Source organism: Accipiter gentilis, chromosome 20 (assembly GCF_929443795.1).
Source record: "Accipiter gentilis chromosome 20, bAccGen1.1, whole genome shotgun sequence".
Lineage (NCBI taxonomy): Eukaryota > Metazoa > Chordata > Aves > Accipitriformes > Accipitridae > Astur > Astur gentilis.
Genome location: NC_064899.1, coordinates 14,442,509 through 14,464,192, shown reverse-complemented (window position 1 = coordinate 14,464,192; position 21,684 = coordinate 14,442,509). Strand labels below are relative to the sequence as shown.

Sequence of the window (21,684 nt, the reverse complement as noted above, 5' to 3'; positions counted from 1 at the left end):
GTGGATGCTGTGGAGTTTGCGGCTCAGTACTACTAGGCACTACCAGAACAGCAGCAGCAGATCCATGTGGGAGGACAAGAGCAGCCCACAGCTCGTGTTTAAGGGAGGGAGCCTTTCTAAAGCTGGACGGCAAGCCTGGTAGTGATGAGAGAACAAAAGTGATCTAGGAACCTGGTCCTCTTTCCTGGTGGAAGCTGAGGCCCCAGACTGCCCTAGATCTGGAAGAAGCACAATGGCCACAGAGGGTTTGATTTAATTCTGTGCTAGGCCCCATGGTAGATTTCATGGATAGAGTCCTTAGCTGTGGAGGACTTCTGAGGCTATGTTTGTACCGGTCCTATTCCTGCACATACAATCAAAACATTAGCAAACAAAAGAACCCCATTCAGTATTACGTGGCCTTGGGGATTTACATGGATGCACTGGTGTGTAACGCTGGCACGTTCTGGGCCTGTGGCTCTCTCCAAGTACAGAATTTGTCCTTCATGGTCAGCAACATAGTATCTGAATTGCTAAACCACCCATGTACCTTATCTGCCCTTCTAGGAGAAGACACAGTCTGATTTGTGCCTTCTGCTGGCCAGCGTGTTCATCTGCGAGGGGCAGGTGGCTCCCACCTTCCAGCTTTCTGAAAGGTGTCTCTTTGGAAAGACAGATGGGAAACAGTAGTATGCAGGTGGCTGCAGTTTTGGAGAGGTAGAACAGCCTTGGTGATAGCTTTCAAGTTTTCTCTCCAAGACTTGAGGCAGTTTTCTGCACCTTGTTGGACAAACTGAACAAGAGGCTTCTTTCCAAGAACTCTCCAAAAAATGCTCAGTGCAATCATTCTCACTCTTAAAAAAAATCTTGGCAACGGTATTGGCATGTGCCCAGCACATCCCTGTTTTCCACTGATTCTGGATCAGCTAGTATTAAGACAGAACAGGAGTTTAATGCTCAGACAGCTGCAGATGCAAGGGCTGATCACACCTGCTATAATGAGATGACACAGGACAGCTACGCTGAATTGCCAAACTAAGCTCATCACAGTTTGAATACAGATGTTTCATGTCCATCCACATTGTAAGGTATTGTAAGGAGGATGTTATTAAACCTGCAGTCCAGAGAATCTGGGACATTTGTCAACTAAATAAAGCAAAAGGAATTCCAGACATGGTATCTCTGGTGGGCTGATCATGCAGTTTTGGTCTTCTGTGGCAACCCCAAACATTACAGAAATCTTTTGATAATGTTTTTTTTTCTGAGTTTTTTTTGTTTTGGCTTGGTTTTTTTTCTGCTTTTGAGCTTTGCATTGTGTGTGTGGCTGAAGACATGGGCTGAAGGCAGGAAGTAAGATGGCTAAATTTATAAGAATTGTGTGGTTAAAAAGGTTTCAGTCTCATTCAGTGGTGGTTTGCCAACAAGCGCTAGGCAAAAGACCGAAATTAGCATTCTTTTGTTGGTGCTTAGAGGTCAGTGTTGCCAGTTATGACAGTCCTTCTCAAAATGAATAGGGAAAAATAAATTGATCAAAAAAATGCAATCTGAATTTATGGAGAAATATCTTAATTCTGACTGAGAAGAAAGGAAGGTTATCCTGAACTGGACGATAAGGCCAGTACAGTTTTAATGCTTTTCACAATAATGCATTTATGTGAGCAGAAATTTTCAATTTTAGTATTAATGAAAATAAAATAAGCCCATTAGTTCTTTTTACTTTAACTGAAGATTTTGCTAATCTTGACCAAACCTTTGCTTACTTTGTACTAAAAATGTCAGTTATCTTATTAAAACTGACATTAAAAAAGGTAAATATATAGAATTCTAAATGCTTTTTTTTTTTTAACATGTAGCTGGTTTTATTGTCAGCAGGGTGAAAACTGCTGTATGTGAAACCTGCAGGTTTCATTGCACCACTGGAAAAATTGTATGGGCTGATAAAGTGTCAAAACTCCACAGTGCTAGACCATGGCTACCTGGAATGGTTACCTGTCTCATTAATCTTAAAAACTAAAATCAAATTACAGTAAGCTTGTGCCATAACAGGAGAGTGACTTCACACAGGGCTATTTTCCTGGTATTAACTTTGAAGGCTATAGTGTAGTAAGCTTTGCCTACAGAGGTTTGAATTTTTACACTTCTTCCTCTCCACCTGCAGTTTGCTGCCAGGTATCTCTTTAGAGGCTCTTCCTTCTCCATGTCTCACGTGAATTGCGAGCTCCGTAGGGACCTGAGCGTAATGGTGCTGTGGCTGTCCCCAGCTAAAGGCTCCGCTGAGCCCAGCAGGAATGAGTGTTCCCTTGCACAGGAGGTTCTCAGCTCTGGAGATGAGTCACATGAGCTGAAACATTAACTCTGGGCTCAGCACCCTGCCCAGAACTCTGGGGAGAGGGATCATCGGTGGGCAAAACCCTAAGGAGATATTTGTCTGTAATCTTTTTGTAATCTACCTTTTAATCTAAAGCTAAAGCATTATCTGGTCTGACTGATCCCACTGCTGTCCAACAGCTGTCAAGGTGTTATGTTCTACAGCTGATTTTACAGAAAGAAGCCATGATTTTAGCTAGCTTTGGCTCATCAATGCAACAAAACTTCTGTTGTATTTCTCTGAGCACCCAGAGGGCTGAGATGGGAGAAACTGTAGCACTGTGCAACCAACAGTGTTGACGCATGGGGAGAAGGGCCATGTCCCCCAGGGAGTCCAAACACAGAACAGGATGCCCAAGAGACTTGGGAACCACTGCTGTTTGTGACTGACTGCTGCCACAATTTTTCATTGCAGTTAAGTTCAGAAGAGGACCACCTGAGGTCTCTCCTAGATGCTGAGGTGTGGCCTAGCAACAGATACAAAAATACAAGGGTGTACATGTAGAGTATATTGAGAGGATTTTGTTTCCCCTTGGCTTCATATGAAGTTCCAGTAAAGACACCACTTTTGCTCTGCACATCTCAGTGGAGTACATAGCATTTGTAGGCGTGGCAGTCCTCTGTGACAGTCTGTTGTTTTGACAAGCTGGTTAGGTCTTGGTTTATCCTCTCTAGATGTTAACAAAATGCTTTCTCATTTCATCAAGGGCAATTGCTAATTCAGAACCAGCTATGGGGTATTTCAGCTGCACAAACCTAGGGAAGAAACTGGTCTTCTGTCTCCTTACTGAGTTTTCTAAAGAGATCAGAATTCCTGTGCATTCAGATGGCATTAAACCAATACTTCTGAATCCGGACGAGTTTAAAAATGTCTTTGGATGGCTGGAAATAACTGGTCATAAAACATTATTTCACTAAATTTTAATGTTCAAAAAAATAAGAACTTCTCCAGTATTTATAATTTTTCTTTTTTTTTTTTCTTTTTTTTTTTTTTTTTTTTTTACATCAGTCTGCACCAAGCACTGTGACACAAATTCTTCAATAGGTGTTTCCTTGGTATTTTGTTCTGTGGAGAATGTTTCCATAAATATATGAACACCAGCAGAGTAAGACAGAATCAACAGAAGTATTGCAGGAATAGATATTTCCCTGACTTGTTTGTGAAATGATCAATTGCTGCCACTATGTTGAAGGACCTAAAATGAGGCTGCTGAAATGTGAGACTACTGCTCTGGACTAAGCCCTCTGCTTCCCCAAATATTTGTAGTCAAAGATTCTTTTAAACTTTTTAGTAGGAGTTTTAGAACTAAGGCTGGAATAGCTCTCTTGGCTACTCTTTGTAGTGACTCACCTAATTTAAAAGGAAACATCATGGATCTTGGAGCTTCATTTCTGTATGGATACAGTAGGTATTTTAATACCCTTAGAATGACAATTATCCAGCACTAAAACTCGGGAGCACCCTAAGCTTAAATTTTTTGCATCTCTCTTGTGGAGTGTAGGCTCTTTAGGCTTTAGGATATCTACTAACATAGTAGGATTATTCTTAAAAAAAAAAAAAAGGTTGTATGTCAATTATACATGGTATTTATTATTGGCTGTTGTTCCTCTCTTCAGCACAACCTTTGATAACTTGTCTATTGCAAAGTACATTCCCCTGCAAGCAGGCAGCGAATCTCACAGTGACATTAATGTTGTTCCATGAATCAAATATTAAAACAAAGAAAGAACTATCCACACTTGCCTTTAAACATTAATTTTTCTTGAAACCTGGATTGAAAGCACCTTACCACAAAAAATCAGTCTTGGTTTCTCTAAGCTATGAGGCTTCTTGATAACATAGTTCAGATGGGGATCTATTTGTTTCCTTGTGTTTTTCTGAAGTTGCAAGCATGTTTCACCTGCTATATCAGAACATCAAATAAAAGAAATCCAGTCATGATTTTTGGAATAAGTAGACAAAAAGACCAGAAAGTTGCCTGAAAGTGTGTGGGAGAAGAGGACCACCAGCAACAAAAACCCAAATCCCAGACTAAATGGAAGAGGAAAGTATGTTGCCGTTACACCCTTCTCCCCAGCCTGAAATGCAGCTACAGGTTACTCACCTAATTCTAGCTTTATTCTGATTAAATCAATGCTGTTTTGACAGGACTACATTTGACTTTTAGCATAATCTGATTTAGCAGGGCAAGCATTCTTTAGATCAAAATGTCTGTAACGTTTCCAGTACTACTAGGAAACTAATACTGCCACTTCTTTCTCTCTCCTTGTTAACTACAGACCACTCTATTGGTTTTCTACACGGTAAAATTCTCCCTTGAGTTTTTGAAAGACATGTGCCAGAACATAGGTGTGCCCCTGTATAGTGTGCTGTATAGCAGTCACTGAAAGCATGTCAGGATAAGGACATGAACTCTTGGCTCAGCACCCCCTATCACTGCACAGTTGACTGGCTTCCAAAGCACTGCAAGAGCAGCACCCTTCAGCAAATGTGGTTTCATCTGTGTCCACAGCTGAGATACAGCTCACAGCTCTGATTACCTCTTCTCTGAACAGATACAGGAGAGCCAGACATGAACTAAAGGAAAGTGACAAGAATTACAAGGCACATGGAACGTTTCTGTATGAGAATAGACTACACACGAGGACAGAGATTGACTGCGGAAAGTCACAGTTGAATAGTGGTTCTCAGTTTCCTCCTTATTGTATACCCCCTCGTACAATGGCTTTTGAATTGGAATGATATACCTGAAGAATTACTTCAGGAGGAGTTAAAGCACATGCAGAATGGTGATCCGGCTGATATAGTTTACTTGTGTTTCCAAGAGGCTTTTAACAAAGTTTCATATCAGGTTTTTTTTTTTAAGGAAACTAAGCAGGTACGGGATAAGAAAGAAGGTCATGGCATGGAGATGTGTTTAAAAGATAGGACAAATTGGGCAACAGTAAATGATTAGCTTTCAGAACAGAGGGAGGTTACAAGTGCAGGGATCTGAGCTGTTGAAAATGATCTAGAAAGGGATATGAGCAGTGAGGTTGAGAAAGTTTGCTGATGATACAGATTACTCAGAAGAGGGGGGACAAGGAAAGCACATTGTGAAGAGCTCTGGAAAAAATGGTTGAGTGACTGGGCAGTGAGAAAGGAAGTGAAATTCAAGTTATGTAAAGGGGTGCGCATGTGGAAAAAGAATTATCCTACAATTGATGTATAAAATAATGGCCCCTGAGCTGACCATTACCACTGATGGCCAAGATCTAGGGTTGTAACAGAAAAAACATTAGCTAAAGCAAATCATATGTCAGAAATTATTAGGAAAGGAGCAGAGAAAGTCATATGAATCCAAAAGTCATGGAGTTGACTCCACATGCACTTCTGGTTCGCTCTTCTCAGTAATGGGATAGTGAGACTGGAGGAGTTCAGAGAAGAGCAACAAGAGTGACCAAAGGCCAATGCCTTCCTTTGAAAGAACAACTGAGCAGGACAGGACTCCATGGCCTGAGAAGGAGATTATTTAGGTGAGGAGGTGACACACATCTACAAAACTGTAAGCACCATGTAAAAGGGTGGATGGGACTGATCATTTACTGTTGACTGGGAAGAATCAAATGAAGCTACTGGGAACCAGGTGCTTCACTCTCCCTGGGATCACTCCCCACTCCAATGCTTCATGCAAGGAAAAAGCTGACCTGCTGAACTTTGCCAAAAAGTATTGGCTGCTTCAAGTTGGCATGAATTTAAGAGAAGACTGAACAAAATTCAGAGCAGACATCTATTTGGCTTGGTAAATATAGAGAAAACATGTATAGCTCAGGAAATCCCCCACACTAAATATAGTTGAAGCCCAGGACAGTATTCAGGGGAAGTGCTTGCTCTTCCTGGCCTATAACCACTGTGGAAAAAAAACTCGGGGTTGGAGGATCCTTGTTCTGACCCAGCACAGTCACTCTTGTATACTGACATTACAAATATCCAGTCTAATATAGGCACTTAATGCTACCACGTGGGGGGGAGCTGGCATGCATCTGCCAAATAGTGTAAAGAAGTGTATCTTCATCACATAGGTCAGTCTGAGATTCTTCATCTAACAGTTAAACCCACTAAGCTCTGCAATTGATCCAGCACAGTAACATTTGGTTTGACAGTTGCAACTTCTGCTTTCTGCTATCCATTTCCTTCTTTCTTGAATAGTCTGGTAACTGAATGCAGTGAACATAGGGATAATTCCTCTCCCATCCAATTTTAATATTTGCATTTGTCCTTCAGTCTCTCTTCAGGTAACTTAAAGTTGTTTTCCTTAGGTCTTTTAGGCAAGAATCTGCTTTTCCCACAACTTCTATGTATAATATTTTCTGTTTTATTCCCTTTCACTTTCTTTTTCTTATACCAGAGTTACTGAGCGAAAGCAAATTTCTTGCTTGTGTAACCTAAAGACTTTGACTCGTATGCACTGAAGCAGACATCTGCAAAAACTTAGGGCAGCACTGCTTTCAGGGGTCTGTCTCTGCTAGAAATTGACCTTCACTTCATACAGTGACAAACAGGAACATGTGACTCTTTCCCTGTGGTAGCAATTCCCAGCCTGGTGTATAAGCTTACGCTGCCACTCCAAAATCTGGGCTCAGCATGTTTATTATCCAAATAGCCCTTAAAGAAACATAAGGGTGGGGGCATGACAAGGCTGCTACAAAGAATGTATGGCAGATGCATGCTCTCTGTGCAGAGGCCTAAGTGTCATTTGTCAGTGACTTAGAAGACCGTTTCTTATTCAGGGCACATTATTTTAATATCCAAGTGCAAAACCAGCTGTTAGGTAAGCTGATTAAAGCAAGAAAGTGTGTAGCTAAGAGAGAAACCCACCCTTTGCCATATGCACAAAATGGGTTAACAGCTTTCAAACACAAAAATAATCCTACTAAAGTTCAAGGTAAAAATCACAGACGTTAAGAGCCAGACAGTTATTTTGTCCTACTAGATCCTGGCTCATAGACAGACAGTGCTCCTGCAGGTTTTAGGGTAGGTGTTCTGCCTCACCAACTGCCAGTGCTGGAGATCCCCAAGGAAGCCCACCTACACTGATGCTGGAGGGCATGCACCCAGCCCTCCAGACCCAAACAGCAATACAGAGTGGTGTGAAAGGGCAGGGAACAGATTGGATTCCCTTTTGTCGTTATTTAGGGTTAACAAAAATACAGAACTGCCTTCAATTTTAGGAAACTACATACTTTACAGATGGGAGATACATTTTATAAAGAAAGGCAATACGTGCACATACTGCTATATGATATTTGTATTTGGTTTTTCTCCTCTTCTGGTGTCTGTCATAGCTTTAATATTGCTTTGTAAATATGTAGAAAAGCCTAAGGCTGTCCACAAGGCTTTCCAGTTGTCTAAGTTACTGTGCAACTGTACAGCCTTTTGCATTATTCATGATCTGGCTTCATAGCTCAAAGGCACAAGTGTAAAGCTCTCATTTAAAAGAACAGGATTGGCCATAACAAGGCTGAGTATGGTCAGCATATTCCCTGGCAAACAAAAAAAAGTGGCAGCTGGTACAAAAACTGTTAAAATAAACTTGACGATGTACTTTACTGTTTCATAAGCAGCAACGGTATAATCTGCAACTAAATACCGCTTGTGTTATTAACCACTTGTAGGCAGGATGTCACTGTTTATATGAGCAAGGATAATCCTTCATAAAGGTTTTTGCACTGATCATTGAAGAAAATCCCTCAAGAATCAATGCAGATAAACGCTATATTGTCAGTTAAGCTGCTAGGTGTAGTACTCAAGATACTTACAATACATTCGAATTAGGAGATTAGCATTCAGGTATTGAAATAAAGCACCAAAAAGAATGGAGGGAAAAAAAAGTCTTCTCTCTGTAGTCTTGTACCTGAACATTACTTGAAATACCACTCAGGAGAGCAGTTTATGGGTTCTTCCTTCCAAAGAGCCTTCAGACGCTGGGCCCAGGCAATCAGCATCTCCTTCCTCTTCTCCTCAGACACATACTCCGGAGCAAAGCAGATGTGAGGTGCAAGGACTTTGACGCCACAAAAGTGCATGATTCCATGCTGGACTCAAAGCAAAGGAAAAAATGCCTCAGGAAATAGTCTTTCACTTTCAGTTCAAGAATGTAGAAGATTCAAATCCGAAACTGTTTCTCTGGCCCAATATAAGGCAGGTTTTCTAAACTTGTGCATTTATCAGGAGAAGGGAAATAAATTGCAAAAGTTCATTACCTGTCCTGGCAGTCACTAGTGAAGGCTAGACATTAGGTAGAATGACATATAATACACTGAAAAATAAGGTCAACTTCATTTATTCTGCTTTGTGCTATTTAAGTTCTATTAAACCCACAGAACTGTTCTCTTTGGCTGCTGTATGCTATTAAATTTGCAGGGATCAGAGACAGCCTAAAGTTCATTGTACTGTTTGAATCTCCACAGATTGTTCCTGAACTGCAGTGTATTTCTCATCTACTTCTAAGTATTTTTTTTAACCTTTTGCCTCTGGCTTAGTCAAACAATCCTGAATGAAGGCTAGTGCCTTTCAAATCAGCTCAACTTGCCATTTTCCCTCTGTGTATTTCTGAATTCACAGTTGTGTTTCATTCTTTGTCATGTTGACTTGCAAGCTCTGCCACTAGATAGCCTCACAAGGGCAGACAGCTAGTAATTGCAATGGGTAGGAGACCAAAGAACTTAAGCACATCCATTGTATTATATCAAGTAGTAGCTTTGCCTTACCACCTAAATTTCTCAAGGCATGCTTGCTACTTCTGATAAAAAGGTAGCAATAAGAAAAGGCATGCTAACTTTTGTATGTTGATGATTAATACCAGGATAATGTGTGACTCCCCTCCTGTCCCGCATCCTACATGAATCAGGTAGCTATGGGGAAAAGAAATCCTGCACACCAGGGATAAAGGAAATCCTATAATACCAGAGAAACTTAAAAGACTGACAGTATGAGCTTTCTCCAGATTCCAATCTGGAGGAAGGGGAACAAAACAACTTTAAAACTCTGTGGACTTTTAAAGTAGTCTCAGGATTTTAGGGCCCAATTTATAATCTGCAGATGCTTGGAACTGACAACTTAATTCTTTCTTATTACATTATATTTCATATAAAAGAAACAATAATACAACTGTTATAAATAATTGGAATAATAAAAATTAAGGCAAACAACCACAACCAAATATTCATATATTATACCTGGATGGGCCACAGGAGGTAGCGAATATCACCACTGATACCTCCTTTTGCATACATCTCTTTGCTTCCTCCAGTGGTGAAAGAAAACAGGGCTAATTTGTTCTAGAATTAAGAAAGCAGTGCTTGAGTTAGGCATGTTTAAAGAAGAATGGTTAAACAGTTCAAGAGATATTCAGGGGAACCTGAACAGCATAAATTTCTAGAGGAGGTGGTGTCCTCTTCTTTCCCAGACTATGTGTAGCAGCAGCTCTGAGGCAAAGATTAACAACATACAGCGTAGACAATTGGACTATGTGTCAGGGCTTTGGGCAGATACAGGTTAAAAAGAAAAGGAATTACATGTCTGACACTCTTGCATGCAGCAGGACTGACCCTTGTTCTCCCCTATGCAATGTTTGGAAAACTGTGGCTGGAAAGCACTCTGTTACTGAGAATCCCCTTATCCCTGTCCTTCCTGGAAGCAGAAATTGAATGCTACAGTCCTCCAAACTTGGGCTTGCTTGTCACTTGCCAAGGTAACAAGGTGTTTCTCAGGTGTTCTAAACCCCTGTGTTTCTTCTGCTTCTGTAACTGGTATTAGCCATAGGCTTGTGCTCAGCTTCTACCCACTCAGTTTTAGCTTCTGTAATTGAAATAATGTTTTTCCAGCACAGTATCCAAACTGCCTTGAGCCTGCACTCAGCATGCAGCTATGATCGTTGGGGATTACTCCTATTCATCTTAGTGAAGGAAGCCATTTCTGAAATTTAAACAAACTGAAATGTTTGGCATTGTTAAGAAGATCAGAAATTACAGAGATTAATATGCAGTGAACATAAACATGAAACTAATATTGTTTCTGGATGCTACAGTTGTCACCAAGCAAGATCCATCAGACAGTGGGCCGACGTTTTCCAGGGATATTCTTAGTGCCGTGGAGAATTAAAATTTTATGGATTGTCATCTAGAGATACTGATCTTAATTTATAAGCTACAAAGAAGAAAAGGTTGAAAGAAGATAGCTGGGACAGAGGCTCGTGCACTGGGTATTTCAGGTTTCTGATTAAGTTTTATAGTTTAATTCCAACCTTTGACATCTAATCCCAGAACAGGATCTTGTCACCTATTCTAGTATGTCACTCATTACAGATTTGTGCAGTCCTACAGTGGTGGGAAGAATGACATACTATAGTTTTAGGAAATGGATTGATTTAAACTGTTTGCAAGCTGTATGCCACCCCAGTGCACTCTGATACACCTACTAAATTACAAAGCCCATTTTGTAGGCCAGCTAAAAATCTCTAGCAGATTGCTTAAATCTTTAGCAAGCACTGCATTCTCCTTATTGTACTACCTTTCAGACACTTTTAACAAGCCAGACAAGTGCAAATCATGATCTTAATAAAACAATCTCAAAAACATACCTTGAGCAAACCGGAATCATAACAGTTTGGAAATTCGTGAGCAAATCCTTGGACCAAGACTCTGTCCATCCAGCCCTTCATGATTGCTGGCATGCTGAACCAATACAAGGGAAACTAGGCAAAAAGTAAATTACCTTGTTAGCACAGAGAGTCCAGGCCATCCTTAGGCCTGGTCAACAGGCTAAATCCTATTCTCTTAATCTGTTCAGATCTTGTACATGCCTTCTTTCAGCTCTCTGTCAGGAGAGGCAGTAACTATGCCTGGCAAAAATAAATGAAGTGCTTTCTGTTTGTAGTAGTCTCGGGTACTTACCTGAGCACCTACAGCACACTAACACCATAGTGAATGTGAGGGCTTCCACACAAATTAAACTGGAATATGATGAAGCAGGAAGGCGCCATTTAATTCAAACTTAAGACTGTACAGAATTGTGTCTCCTATTGCTGAAATGCCAAAGGAACATATGTTCTAATGGAGAATGTGGCCAAAATGCATACAGAGAACCTTATTACCAGGACTGACATCTGATGATCACTTCTGATCTGACAGACTGCTGACAAATGCCATGGGATCTTAAGAAAGGCTTACTTTCATGCCCTGGTGTCATGATGACCCTGAATCACTTTATAGAGAAGAAAACTTCTTTAACAGTAGGACCCTCTGCTTCTAGATTCTTCAGTTAGCTCATGGGACTACAGCCTAAAGTTACCATGTCTTATTTGCATTATATTGAATGCTTTAAGGACTCCTATTCTAGGATGCATCACTATCCCTAAACCTTGGTACATGCTGCAGTACAGAAGAAGAAATTCTGTAAAAACTTACCCATATGGGGCTTAATTCAAGATGGAAACAATGTGGAAACTGGGCAATCACCATTATCTTTGGAAGTGGTGAGTTTAGTCTGCAGTTAATTTTAAATTACTTTATGGTGTCTTTGAGAGGCTTTTTTTTTCTTTCTTTTTTTTTTTCTGCACCAGAACATACTCAATTTCATAGCATTCTACAGACAGAAAGTAGAAAAAAACCACTTCCTTCAGGGGATATTTTTACTATACTTATCTCGGAAGCAATAGCATAAAAATGATGAAGACTTACTGTGAAATGCTTAATTGAGATATGGTCATAATCTAAATTTCATCTAGAATTGGGCAGTGGAATATATATAGGCTATGCCTAAGGCCAACAGTCACACAGGCACACAGAGAAATGTGAGGCTAGTATTGCCTTATACAGTACTTCTGGGAGTTGTGGACACCAAGGACAGAGCTGGCACAGTGGGGAGTGGAGATGGGGTGTAATGATCCGTTAGCAAGTCCAGATAGTGCTTCTGCAACTCAGCAATAAATAAGGACAGTCTGGTAGGGGAAGTCCCAATTCCCTGAGACCGCTGGCTGCTCCCAGCTGCTTGCCCAGAAAATAAGCCTTGCCCTGCTTTCTGCTAGCCTGCCTGATAACTATGGCCATGTATGTTTTTGTGCATCCAGATATGAAGTTTGGCCACATGTTGGTGAATTACTGGATTTGCTGTCGTTTCAACCTGGATAATTGTGCTACTGAATTACTGGATTTGCTGTTGTAATGACCCGGATAATTGTACTACTCATCTGTATTTAGTTACTCTACCATTACTTAGAGCTAGTGTGTTTTTTCCTAAAGCTGTTGATCTGGTGTCTGTTACCATATCCCAAACCTGTAACTCAGTGGGGCTGCCATAAGCCCTTACACACACCTCTGTGTGTAGATCTGTGTTTGTTTTGGGTGAGCACCAAGACAAGGGGGTAGTATCGGGCTGCCTGATAACATGGCACGATTTTCATATTGAGAATTATAGTATTATTTTGCACTCAATACTTTCTGGTCTGAGTTGCTCAATGCAATCATTTTGGAGTGCAGATAGCGTGAGGACCAGTTTTCACAAAACCTATGCAATCAGACTCCTTTTGAATGTTAATTTTTAAGTGAAGCACTGCTGTGAGTTCTACTCAGGTATTTTAAGGTTCTAATTTCAGATGTCTTCCTACTCTCCAAAAATGCCAGTGTTGCACTGTTGTGTGAAAAACTCGTACTGTGCTAGCATGAATAATGCTCACACATGACCTGGTATTTTTTTATGTTTTCTAAAATCCACATCATATCAGAAAAAACAGACACCTTGAAATTGCTATGCTGGATACAGATTGTTTTATGTTGATGGCAGAGCTACTACCTCTTTTTACTCTGGCTAGATTCAACGTTCCTAATGAAATCTATAATCTTTTCACTATTGCTTTTCTTTTGTTCAACCCTATATATTACACCTGAAGTCTTTTTTTAATACAATTTAAAATAATGACCTGAAAAATCATTAAGTCTGCTTCCTGCACCTTCTTTTGCTCTTCAATCAGATCATTGGACAAATCTCCTCTCTTGTAAGCTTCCCACGTCTCCACACCATAATTGAACTCTTCTGGGTTGTGCAAGCAACCTGCGGGTAGAAGTGAACAGTCACTCCTTGCCTTGTTTCTAGCATTGTAGCCAAATAAGAATTAAATATATGCTGCAATCTACAGTTCTAAATTGAGTTACTGCTTTCCATATTTCCCTACTTCCTTTTTTTTGTGTGTCTGTGGATATTCAGCAGCATCACAGCTGATGGCGATTTGATTTTAAACTGAAGAGGAATATAGCATCTCAGTCTACTAAAACTTCTGCCTTTCTGTGGCAACATATAAAGTGCAGTAAGAGGACCTAAGCTTGGCTCTAGACCCTGGTGATGCAGGTGGATGATTTAAGAGAATTTTGCTAATTGCTCTGCCTCCGCATTAGGGATTACTGAAACCATCACAGTCACAAACACTATGTAGCTGCTTTTCAGCCTCTGTAACCAGGAAATTCAGCTGGGGCTGGGGAACCAGTATTGGCTGGCTCTGCTGACTCCACTACAGTTAGGTGAGCTGATTCAGGTATGTCCACATCAGATATATACATTCAATTCTGCTGATTCAACTAGGAGATCATCAACCTCTTGCAGAAGAGAGTGGCAGGAGCATCATGAACCAAACTCTAGCAAGTCACAGAACGCTATTCGAAGGCATTTCTCACCCACAAGAAATGGACTTCAGAAATTGATTGTGGACACAGGCTAATGCATTTTTCCCTCCCAGTAATGTCACTACGAGCCAAGGTTCATATTCAGGAGTGGATGCTTATGTCTGGTCATTAGCAAGTTTTTTTTTCTCGTTTTTTGCCAGTGCTTGCACTAGACCTGTGCTACTGCCTTTTGATTCTTGTTTTAAAGAAAGTGTTTCAGCTGTCACAGATTATCATGGCTTTGTGTTTCCTAACCTGGAAAAATACTGGGGCTACATGCTATTAAGAGCACAGTGAAAATATCACATAAGCCTAACAAGAGCATCACTGTTTTTCTCAAGTCTTAACTGCATCATCTGGTCATTTTTAGTAATTATACAATACCAAGGTAGTCAGGAGGTGCCAAGACAACTCAAAAGCCCAAGCACTTAAGTGCCTGGAGCTAACTTGCAGAAAGCCTTTGTAATCTTGTTTGTTAAGAGTAGATCGTTTTCAGAAAGTGTTTTCAGTTGATTGTAAATACCACAAAAATAGTAATTTTCCCTCATTCACTTTAGTCTAAAGGCAAAACACTGTTTTACAAATCTGCACTATATGTATATTTCATTTTTCTGATTGAGGGACCATTTCTAGTGATCAGATTTATTAAAATAAAGATGATACTTGTTGGGTTGCTACACTGACATTTCTCAGTCAATGCTAATATAAAATAAAAAGCTGGGTCTTGTTAGTTGGGGGATATTTGTACAAAATCATAGCAACAATTTTTTGGAGTGCACCTAACTTGTTCTGGATTGTTAGTGCAGCAGGATAGACAAGGTGAAAGTTTGTCTCATTATTGTTGAAAAAAAGTCTGTTTTGGGTAGTCTCACCAACAATGTCATTTCTTGTTGCTCTTGGCTCGAACTGCATTGCATATAAATCAGACACTGTTACACTGCAGCCCTGCTTGCTCAGTTCTTCCACAGCAACCCTCTTCAAAGATCCGTTCAAGGACTTGGGCTCTTGATGTGCATAGACTATCAGGACTTTTCTCCCTGGAGGCAGAAAGAAAACCAGAAGATACCTTTGAGTATAGGAGCTAGATACAAAAGAGTTTGTGGAGCCGGTCCTTCATTTTTCTGTAGTGTGTTTTCTAAGCGGCGCAAAACTAGTAAAAACTGAATGATAGTGGCAGCATTTGACTCCTGCTCGGCAGCAATGAGTGATTCATGAGGAAATCATCAGTAAATGCCCCCTATTCCGCAATTTTGTGCTACACTGGGCTTTCCTAGGTGGAACTCAGTGGACAGCGGGTGCGTTTCCATAGCAGGTGACACTGCCCTACATCAGCACAAAGCAGTCCCTCCTCTTGAGTCAGCATTTGCGTTTGTCCGATTCCACTGCCCACCCCCAAAAACTCACCCAACAACAGGAAAAAAACTAAACCAAAACAAAAGCTGTCTCCTGGTTTAGCTCCCTAGGCTGGGTCAGACAAGCTACAGCACAAGCGTGAGGGGTGCGCTGGGTTCAAAGTGGTGCCAGCTTAGATTCCCTCAAACTGTTGTGGAACAAGTTCTGAAACCTCAGAGAATCTTCCTACTGCAATGTGGGATCCCTTCATCCTCCATTTCAGTGCTGCACAAGTGAAAACACTGGGGTAGATGTTTAAGATGCCGCTATCCCAGTTCAGCATCATCACAGCAACTTCAATAGAAAGCAACATGATTATTTTCTTAGATGTGAGAGTGAGCTGTCCTAGTGTATCTGAAACTGCTGACAAAGTGGCTTTAAGGCAAGCTGAGCAGCAAGATGGATATGTTGGGGATGGAGCTTCTTAAACTGATGTAACCAGGTGTATCAGAGCTTACTTGTTCAAAATTTTACTGTACATAGGCCATTCAATTTTAATAATTCTCTAAAAAAATTGATCACTGAACACAAGGGAAATGTGAAATACTTTTTTGAGGTAGTAGTTATTTATATATGAACACTGCAGAGAATGAAATTTCCAGGGATTGTTGAAAATTACTGGATCTGAAAAACAGGCAGCTCTTGGTTCCTGACTGCCAACACAAAACCTGAGGCATCTCCTGAGTTCAGTTTCTCCAGGGGACACAAAAGGAGTACAGCCCAGAGCACCCTCAGGGTGACAGGCAGGTTTCAGGTATCAGAGAAAATGAATAGAACCAGAGCTGAAGGCTTAGAAGAAAAATTACCTCACTCTTAACCTAAATTATAAAGGGTGATTATTTTTCCAGTGTGCATAGCATCCATGAAACAATAGCTTTGCCAAAAGACTGTTAAAATTTGTGGTCAGATGCTATCATAAATTCAACACATGTATAAACTATTTAACCATCTGCTCCATAACTTATTCTGGAATACCAGAAGCCATTACCTCTCTGCTGCTCCTGCTAACTCTCAGTAAATAGGTGGTTCAGTGGCTGGAGGTGACACAAGCGCACAGATGCGCAAAGATTAGTTCTGCAAGCTGCTGGTTTGTTTCCATTGCAGTGGAGCTGGGGGCACTCGGACACAGTGCTGGGAGAGACTGGAGTTTTCAGAGGCATCGCTTACTGAAGTAATTTCAGTCCTTCGAAAAAGTAATACTGTAGTATCCCAACAAAGCATTACAGATATGCCACGTACCAGCACGCCCAGGCCTGAAGTGAGGAGCGTTTTTATGGGTATTTGTTCTTACCTGCCATTTTCGGGAAGCACCCAGCAGCTTCTGTCTTGAGACTCTGACGCGGCCTGTGAACTCAAATGGCAAATTCGCTCGCGTGAGAAACAGCAGGAAAAGGTACAAGGAAAACCGCTGTTTCAGCGGGAAAGGTGCCATTCCGTGTGGAGGCGGAGGGGCTGCGAGGGGAAGGGCTCGCCGCCGGCGGGAGAGGCGGGCCCCGCAGGCCGCCTCAGGCCGGGCCTCGCCCAGCCCTGGGCCGGCAGCACCGACCGCCGGTTCGCCCCCGGGCCGCCGGACCAGCGCCCAGCGGCTCTCGCCCTCCCGCTTCACCCAGGGACCGAGCCGGCCCGCGCAGGAGGGGCTGGGCGCTGCTCCTGGTTTTCGCCCTACCCTCTAAAATCCGGTTTCAAAACGACTGCCGGCGCCGGCCGCGGCCCCGGGTGCTTGTACCTGCTGCCCGCGGCCCGGCGTACCCCTGCGGCGGGGCTGCGAGCGGCCCGCCCGGCGGCCCCGCTGCCGGCCCGGCCCGGCCCCAGGGGCTGCGCCAGCGCCGGGCGGGGGTGGGGACGGGCTCGGCGCCGCCCGCTGCGGCAGCTGCGTTGGACAGACGGCACCCGTTAGGGGCGCGGCGCCCGCCGCGGTTATCACACGCGGTGACTATTACTAATAGGCACGCTGGCTGGCGTTTCTTGGGAACGAGTGCTGCTCCTGGCCGAGTGCCGCCGGGGGGGAACTGGGGCGGCTCACGGGTGGGTAACCCCTCCGGCTCCTGGCAGCGTTCGGTGGGTCCTCGCCCATCTGCCGGCGACGGAGTGCCATCAGCTGTGGTTTCCAAATGGAGAATCCGAGGCCGAAATCAAGTGACTGGGCCAACGGCCTGGGAAATACATGGCCGAGCTACCGGTGTCCTCTTGCAGCGGGGTGAGAGGGAAACCTCTCTGCAAACCTCGCACCATCTGCGTCTTTCACCCCCTGCCCTCTGTGCTCTCAGGGTCAGCGGAGACACGCACCCCTCAGCTGTCCTCCCTGGCTTCCCAAGGCTACAGCTGCCACTCGCCAACATACATTAAGCATAAAACGTGAGCCCAAATTCTGCTTGGCTGCACTCTGTTGGTTATACGGGAAGCAGCGTGGAAAGAACTAGGCAGGGACTCCAGAAACCCAGACTGAAAGTTTACTTCCCCTCAGGTAGGATGTCTTATTTTTGTCTTTTCATCCCACCTGGTAACAGAAATAACAAGACTTCTGACAAAACACTCTGTGTTAAAGCAGCTAAGGGCTCTTGGTATTAGTATACTGCTAGCAAGTAGAATTCACTTTTGTGAAGACTGGGCAAAAACTGGCAAAGAAGCTGAAATGGACATAGCCCAAAGACTTTGAGTTTTGTTGCTGTTTTACTAGAGTTGGTTTTTATAGCTCATATAAACGACCAAGCCATCATTTCCCGCCCCCCCATGCATAAGGTCTATTCATGGTAAGACATGGGAAACTAAAGGAAAAATACTAGTAGTTTATATACCTACCTAATATTATCTGACAGGGTATTTAATATGATACCTCACAGAAACAGTAAAGAAAAAAAATTACACTGTTCCTGCTAATGTTTCTCCATTCAAAACTCGCAGAGTACTAGAGTATTTCCAAGGGGTCTTTTTTTTTTTTTTTTTTTTATTTTCCCTGTTCCTGCTTTCTTCCTCAGTAGTCACCCTGCACTGGAAATTGTTTCTGCCTGGACATCACCCAGGCCTTGGCCGGGTCTCTGCTGGCATGCAGCCTCCTCTGGGGTCCCATTTCCCTTCCTATCCTTACCTCCTGCTATCAGGAGCCTGGTCAGAGTGAATGATGGCTGTCGCCCAGCCTGTGTGTCCAAAGCTTTCTCTGGGCTGGGTGGGAGTCAATGCATGCTTGGTCTTACCATGACAGGGAGTATCAGAAACACTCCTGGATTCCCACCATGGTTTTGACATAGCTCCCAGACTGACAATTATCTTGGTCTCTTTTGGAGATTTAAAGTAAAGAGTGAGCATAACATAAAGTGAATGGCCAATTTTCTCTTGGAGCACAAAATACTTTTGTCTTCCACAATATATATTGTTATCATATATGTTGTTAAAGTTAACAACATTTGAAAAGGTCTACCTGCATACAAAAACAGCATTAAAAAGGGGAGTATATTTTGGGAGGAAGGACTTGAGAGAACACATTTGTGATGCATTAGATGGCTAGACACCTATGTTAAAATATTTCACAGGTGTATAAGAGGAAAGATGGTTTATTTTACTACCAGTAAATAATAGGCTTTTACAACTAGAAAATACTGCAATACTGTAGGTGTGCGTTATGATTTTAGACAAATGAAGGCTGTAGTCTCAACCTTGAGGAGTTCATGAATTTGAAGAGCATAAAATCATTAAAAGTTTTTACACATAAGATTGACAGCAGCGATCTCACTGTAGAGGTGAACCCCCAGTTTCTGAGTAAGGTCGTAAAAGTTTGCAGGATTAGTTCCTGTGTTAATTCCTAATATATCCTAAAGTACCTTTCCCTCAAATACTGCTGGAATAATCTCTAATAATTTTACAAAATTTTAAAAAGTCCTTTCATGTTTGTCTTTGGCTGAGGCCCATTATAAGGATTTCAGCAGCCACATTCAGCAATTCTTAGCAATCTTGTGAGCACCCATTAGTTTTTCAGAGCTCTTTAGAGAGTTCTTTATGAAACTCAAATTTCATAGTTTTAGGAATCCTTTTATTTTTGCTGTTTGGGCAACTGTGTGGGACAGAGTGAAGTTTCTTGTAGCCTCCTTCTCCCTCTCCTGCTTCCCCTGCCTCCTTTAAAGTTAATTATCACTCAGGAAGATGTTGCAGTAGCTCGAACACCCTCTGAGATTTTAATTTTACAGGTTGGGAATATTTCTTATTATCTTCCTCCCCCACCTTTGCATTTGATATCCCTCTCTGTAGTCCTCCTCTGCAATAAGAAAAGTGGTGGGTTTTTTCCCATTAATTTTATTTTTGCCTAATTGTAAAAGGAGCTAGGCCTTAAGCCTTATTGTTTCTAAGACTATTCATATTAGACATATAACTAATAATTAGAAATTGTTTTAGATATGATTAGTAGAATGCAGGTGCTTATAAAACAATATGCATAAGCTGCATATTTGTCCTATGTCTCCCCCTCCATGGCTGGCTTGAAACCCAGTCAAGCTGAATCAACAGAAGAAGCATCATGCATCTTAGACCTAAGACATGGGAGTAAGTGATTAACTTTAAAACAAGATAAATTAACAGAATAGCCTGAGTGATTTTCAGAAGTTCGAAGGTAATCTTTGATGTGTAAGAAGATAAGTGATTGTGGTGACCAAAGACCTTCTGCCTACGATCACTAACCTCAGAAGAACTGGGACACGAGAACTGATAAGATAAGATGAATGATAATGACATGAGAGATTGACTGGAAAATTACAAAGACTTTGGACTGGGACAATGGGTGATAAAAAAGAATATAAGATTGGGAAATTTTTAGAAGGTTGCCATTCACTGTGGTGGTGGCCCGACTCTGAGTTGTTAATAAAGCAAACCTAGAGAAACCCATGTCTGAAACTCCTTTAACACTAAGGACTTAATTGCTAATTAGCAATGGAAAAAGTAGCTGTGGCTAAACTGGGAGAAAATTCTCCTGTTGCTGTCAGCCATTAATGAGCATTGACTGAGCGAGCCGTATTTCATAGGAAGTTTGGATATTTGCAGTTTCTCTTGCTTTTGATTGACACAAACTGTTTATCTCTCTAACACAAGACAGAGAACATAAGAAAATGAAAATTATGGTAGTAACTCAGACCAAGGGTGTGTTCAACCCAGCACCCTGTCTCCAACCCTGCTCACAAGTAGATGCCTAGGGAAGAGTAAGAGCAGGTAAGCACGTGTGATGATACTGACCCCACTGCTCTCAGCCTGCAGCTATCTTCAACTTAGACCTGGGCATGTTGTAGTTTGTTTATGTAGTAACCTTCAATTTACATCTCTGTCAAGCACTTTTCCTAGTCTCCCTGTGAATCCATGCCAATCCTTTATATGTACACCGTTCTTGGCAGGGACTTCCACAGACTCAATTCCTGCTGTGTGAGGAACAACCCCCGCCCCCTTTTTGGTTTTTTGGTTTTGTTTTTTTTTTGCTTTGCACCTGATTCCTGTCAGCTTCATTTGATACCCCTTAGTTCTTGTACTGGGAGTGACAGCGAAGAGTCAGTCCTGTTTATCCCCTCTGTCCATCGGTGATTTTGTGGACCTGCATCATGTGCCTCCTGAAACACCTCTTCTCTGGACTGAAAACTGTTCTTCAGGGGGTCTTTGTTCAGAAACTGCTGTGTACTTTCAGTCCTTCCTAGTGCTCTTCTCTGCCCTGTTCCAGTTCTGCTGCATCATTTCCTGAAGTGAGGCAACCAGATCTACATATAGTATTCACAGTATGGGCGTGTCTTGGATTTACCCCGTGGTAAGATTTTCTGCTCTGTGGTCCTAATAATTCCTACTGTAAAATTTGCTTTTTTGGCTGCTACTGAGTGTTGAGCTGATGTCTGTGTGGAATTATCCGTCATAATTAGAAGATTTTACTCCTGTGTGGTGGTAGTCAGTTCAGAGCCCTTTATTTTAAATGTGAGGCCAAGTTGGTTTGTTTGTCTCCCATGCGCATCTCTTAAGATTCACAGAGTCTAAAAATAACTTCTAATTGCCTGGCCTCCCGAGCAGTGTCCAGAACATTGTGCGACTCTTAGTTCCCATATAGGTTAGAAACAACCCTCATGCTCTGTGAATGACTCACCTATAGGAGGAATTTGGCACAAGTTGGTAGCTTAAATACTGTTCTTCAGATGTATTCTAGGTACATTTTGCTACTGTTATCTAAAATACTTTTACTCTTGACTTGTAGCCCCAAACCCTCTAGTGAAGATAAAGAACTTTTTTTTTTCTCTGAAA

The 21,684-nt window shown here is 42.0% G+C and overlaps 1 protein-coding gene across 8 annotated transcripts; it reads right to left on the bottom strand.

The window, feature by feature from the left end:
• Positions 1-3,247: 3,247 nt before the first annotated feature.
• On the bottom strand, positions 3,248-17,223 carry NQO2 (N-ribosyldihydronicotinamide:quinone reductase 2). Of its 8 annotated transcripts, none has more exons than XM_049823966.1 (7): positions 16,724-17,214; positions 14,913-15,077; positions 13,305-13,435; positions 10,968-11,081; positions 9,565-9,666; positions 8,241-8,421; positions 3,248-4,250 (listed from the first exon to the last, which is right to left on the bottom strand). In XM_049823966.1, exons 1-6 carry the CDS (start codon positions 16,728-16,730, stop codon positions 8,248-8,250), a joined length of 693 nt encoding a protein of 230 aa, XP_049679923.1. In that variant the 5' UTR covers positions 16,731-17,214; the 3' UTR covers positions 3,248-4,250; positions 8,241-8,247. The 8 variants fall into 8 exon arrangements, with proteins under 8 accessions (XP_049679923.1, XP_049679922.1, XP_049679920.1 ...); XM_049823965.1 differs by lacking the exon at positions 3,248-4,250 and having other exon boundaries at positions 7,909-8,421; positions 16,724-16,776; positions 17,159-17,223; XM_049823963.1 differs by lacking the exon at positions 3,248-4,250 and having other exon boundaries at positions 7,909-8,421; positions 16,724-16,783; positions 17,099-17,214.
• Between the last annotated feature and the right edge of the window lie 4,461 nt (positions 17,224-21,684).

Excerpts from the sequence above, each read along its gene's own strand:
- NQO2 (XM_049823965.1), bottom strand. Across the intron at positions 9,667-10,967 it reads ATGATTCCGGTTTGCTCAAG|AACAAATTAGCCCTGTTTTC; the intron begins GTATGTTTTTGA and ends TCTTAATTCTAG. Across the intron at positions 8,422-9,564 it reads ACCTCCTGTGGCCCATCCAG|CATGGAATCATGCACTTTTG; the intron begins GTATAATATATG and ends CTTTGAGTCCAG.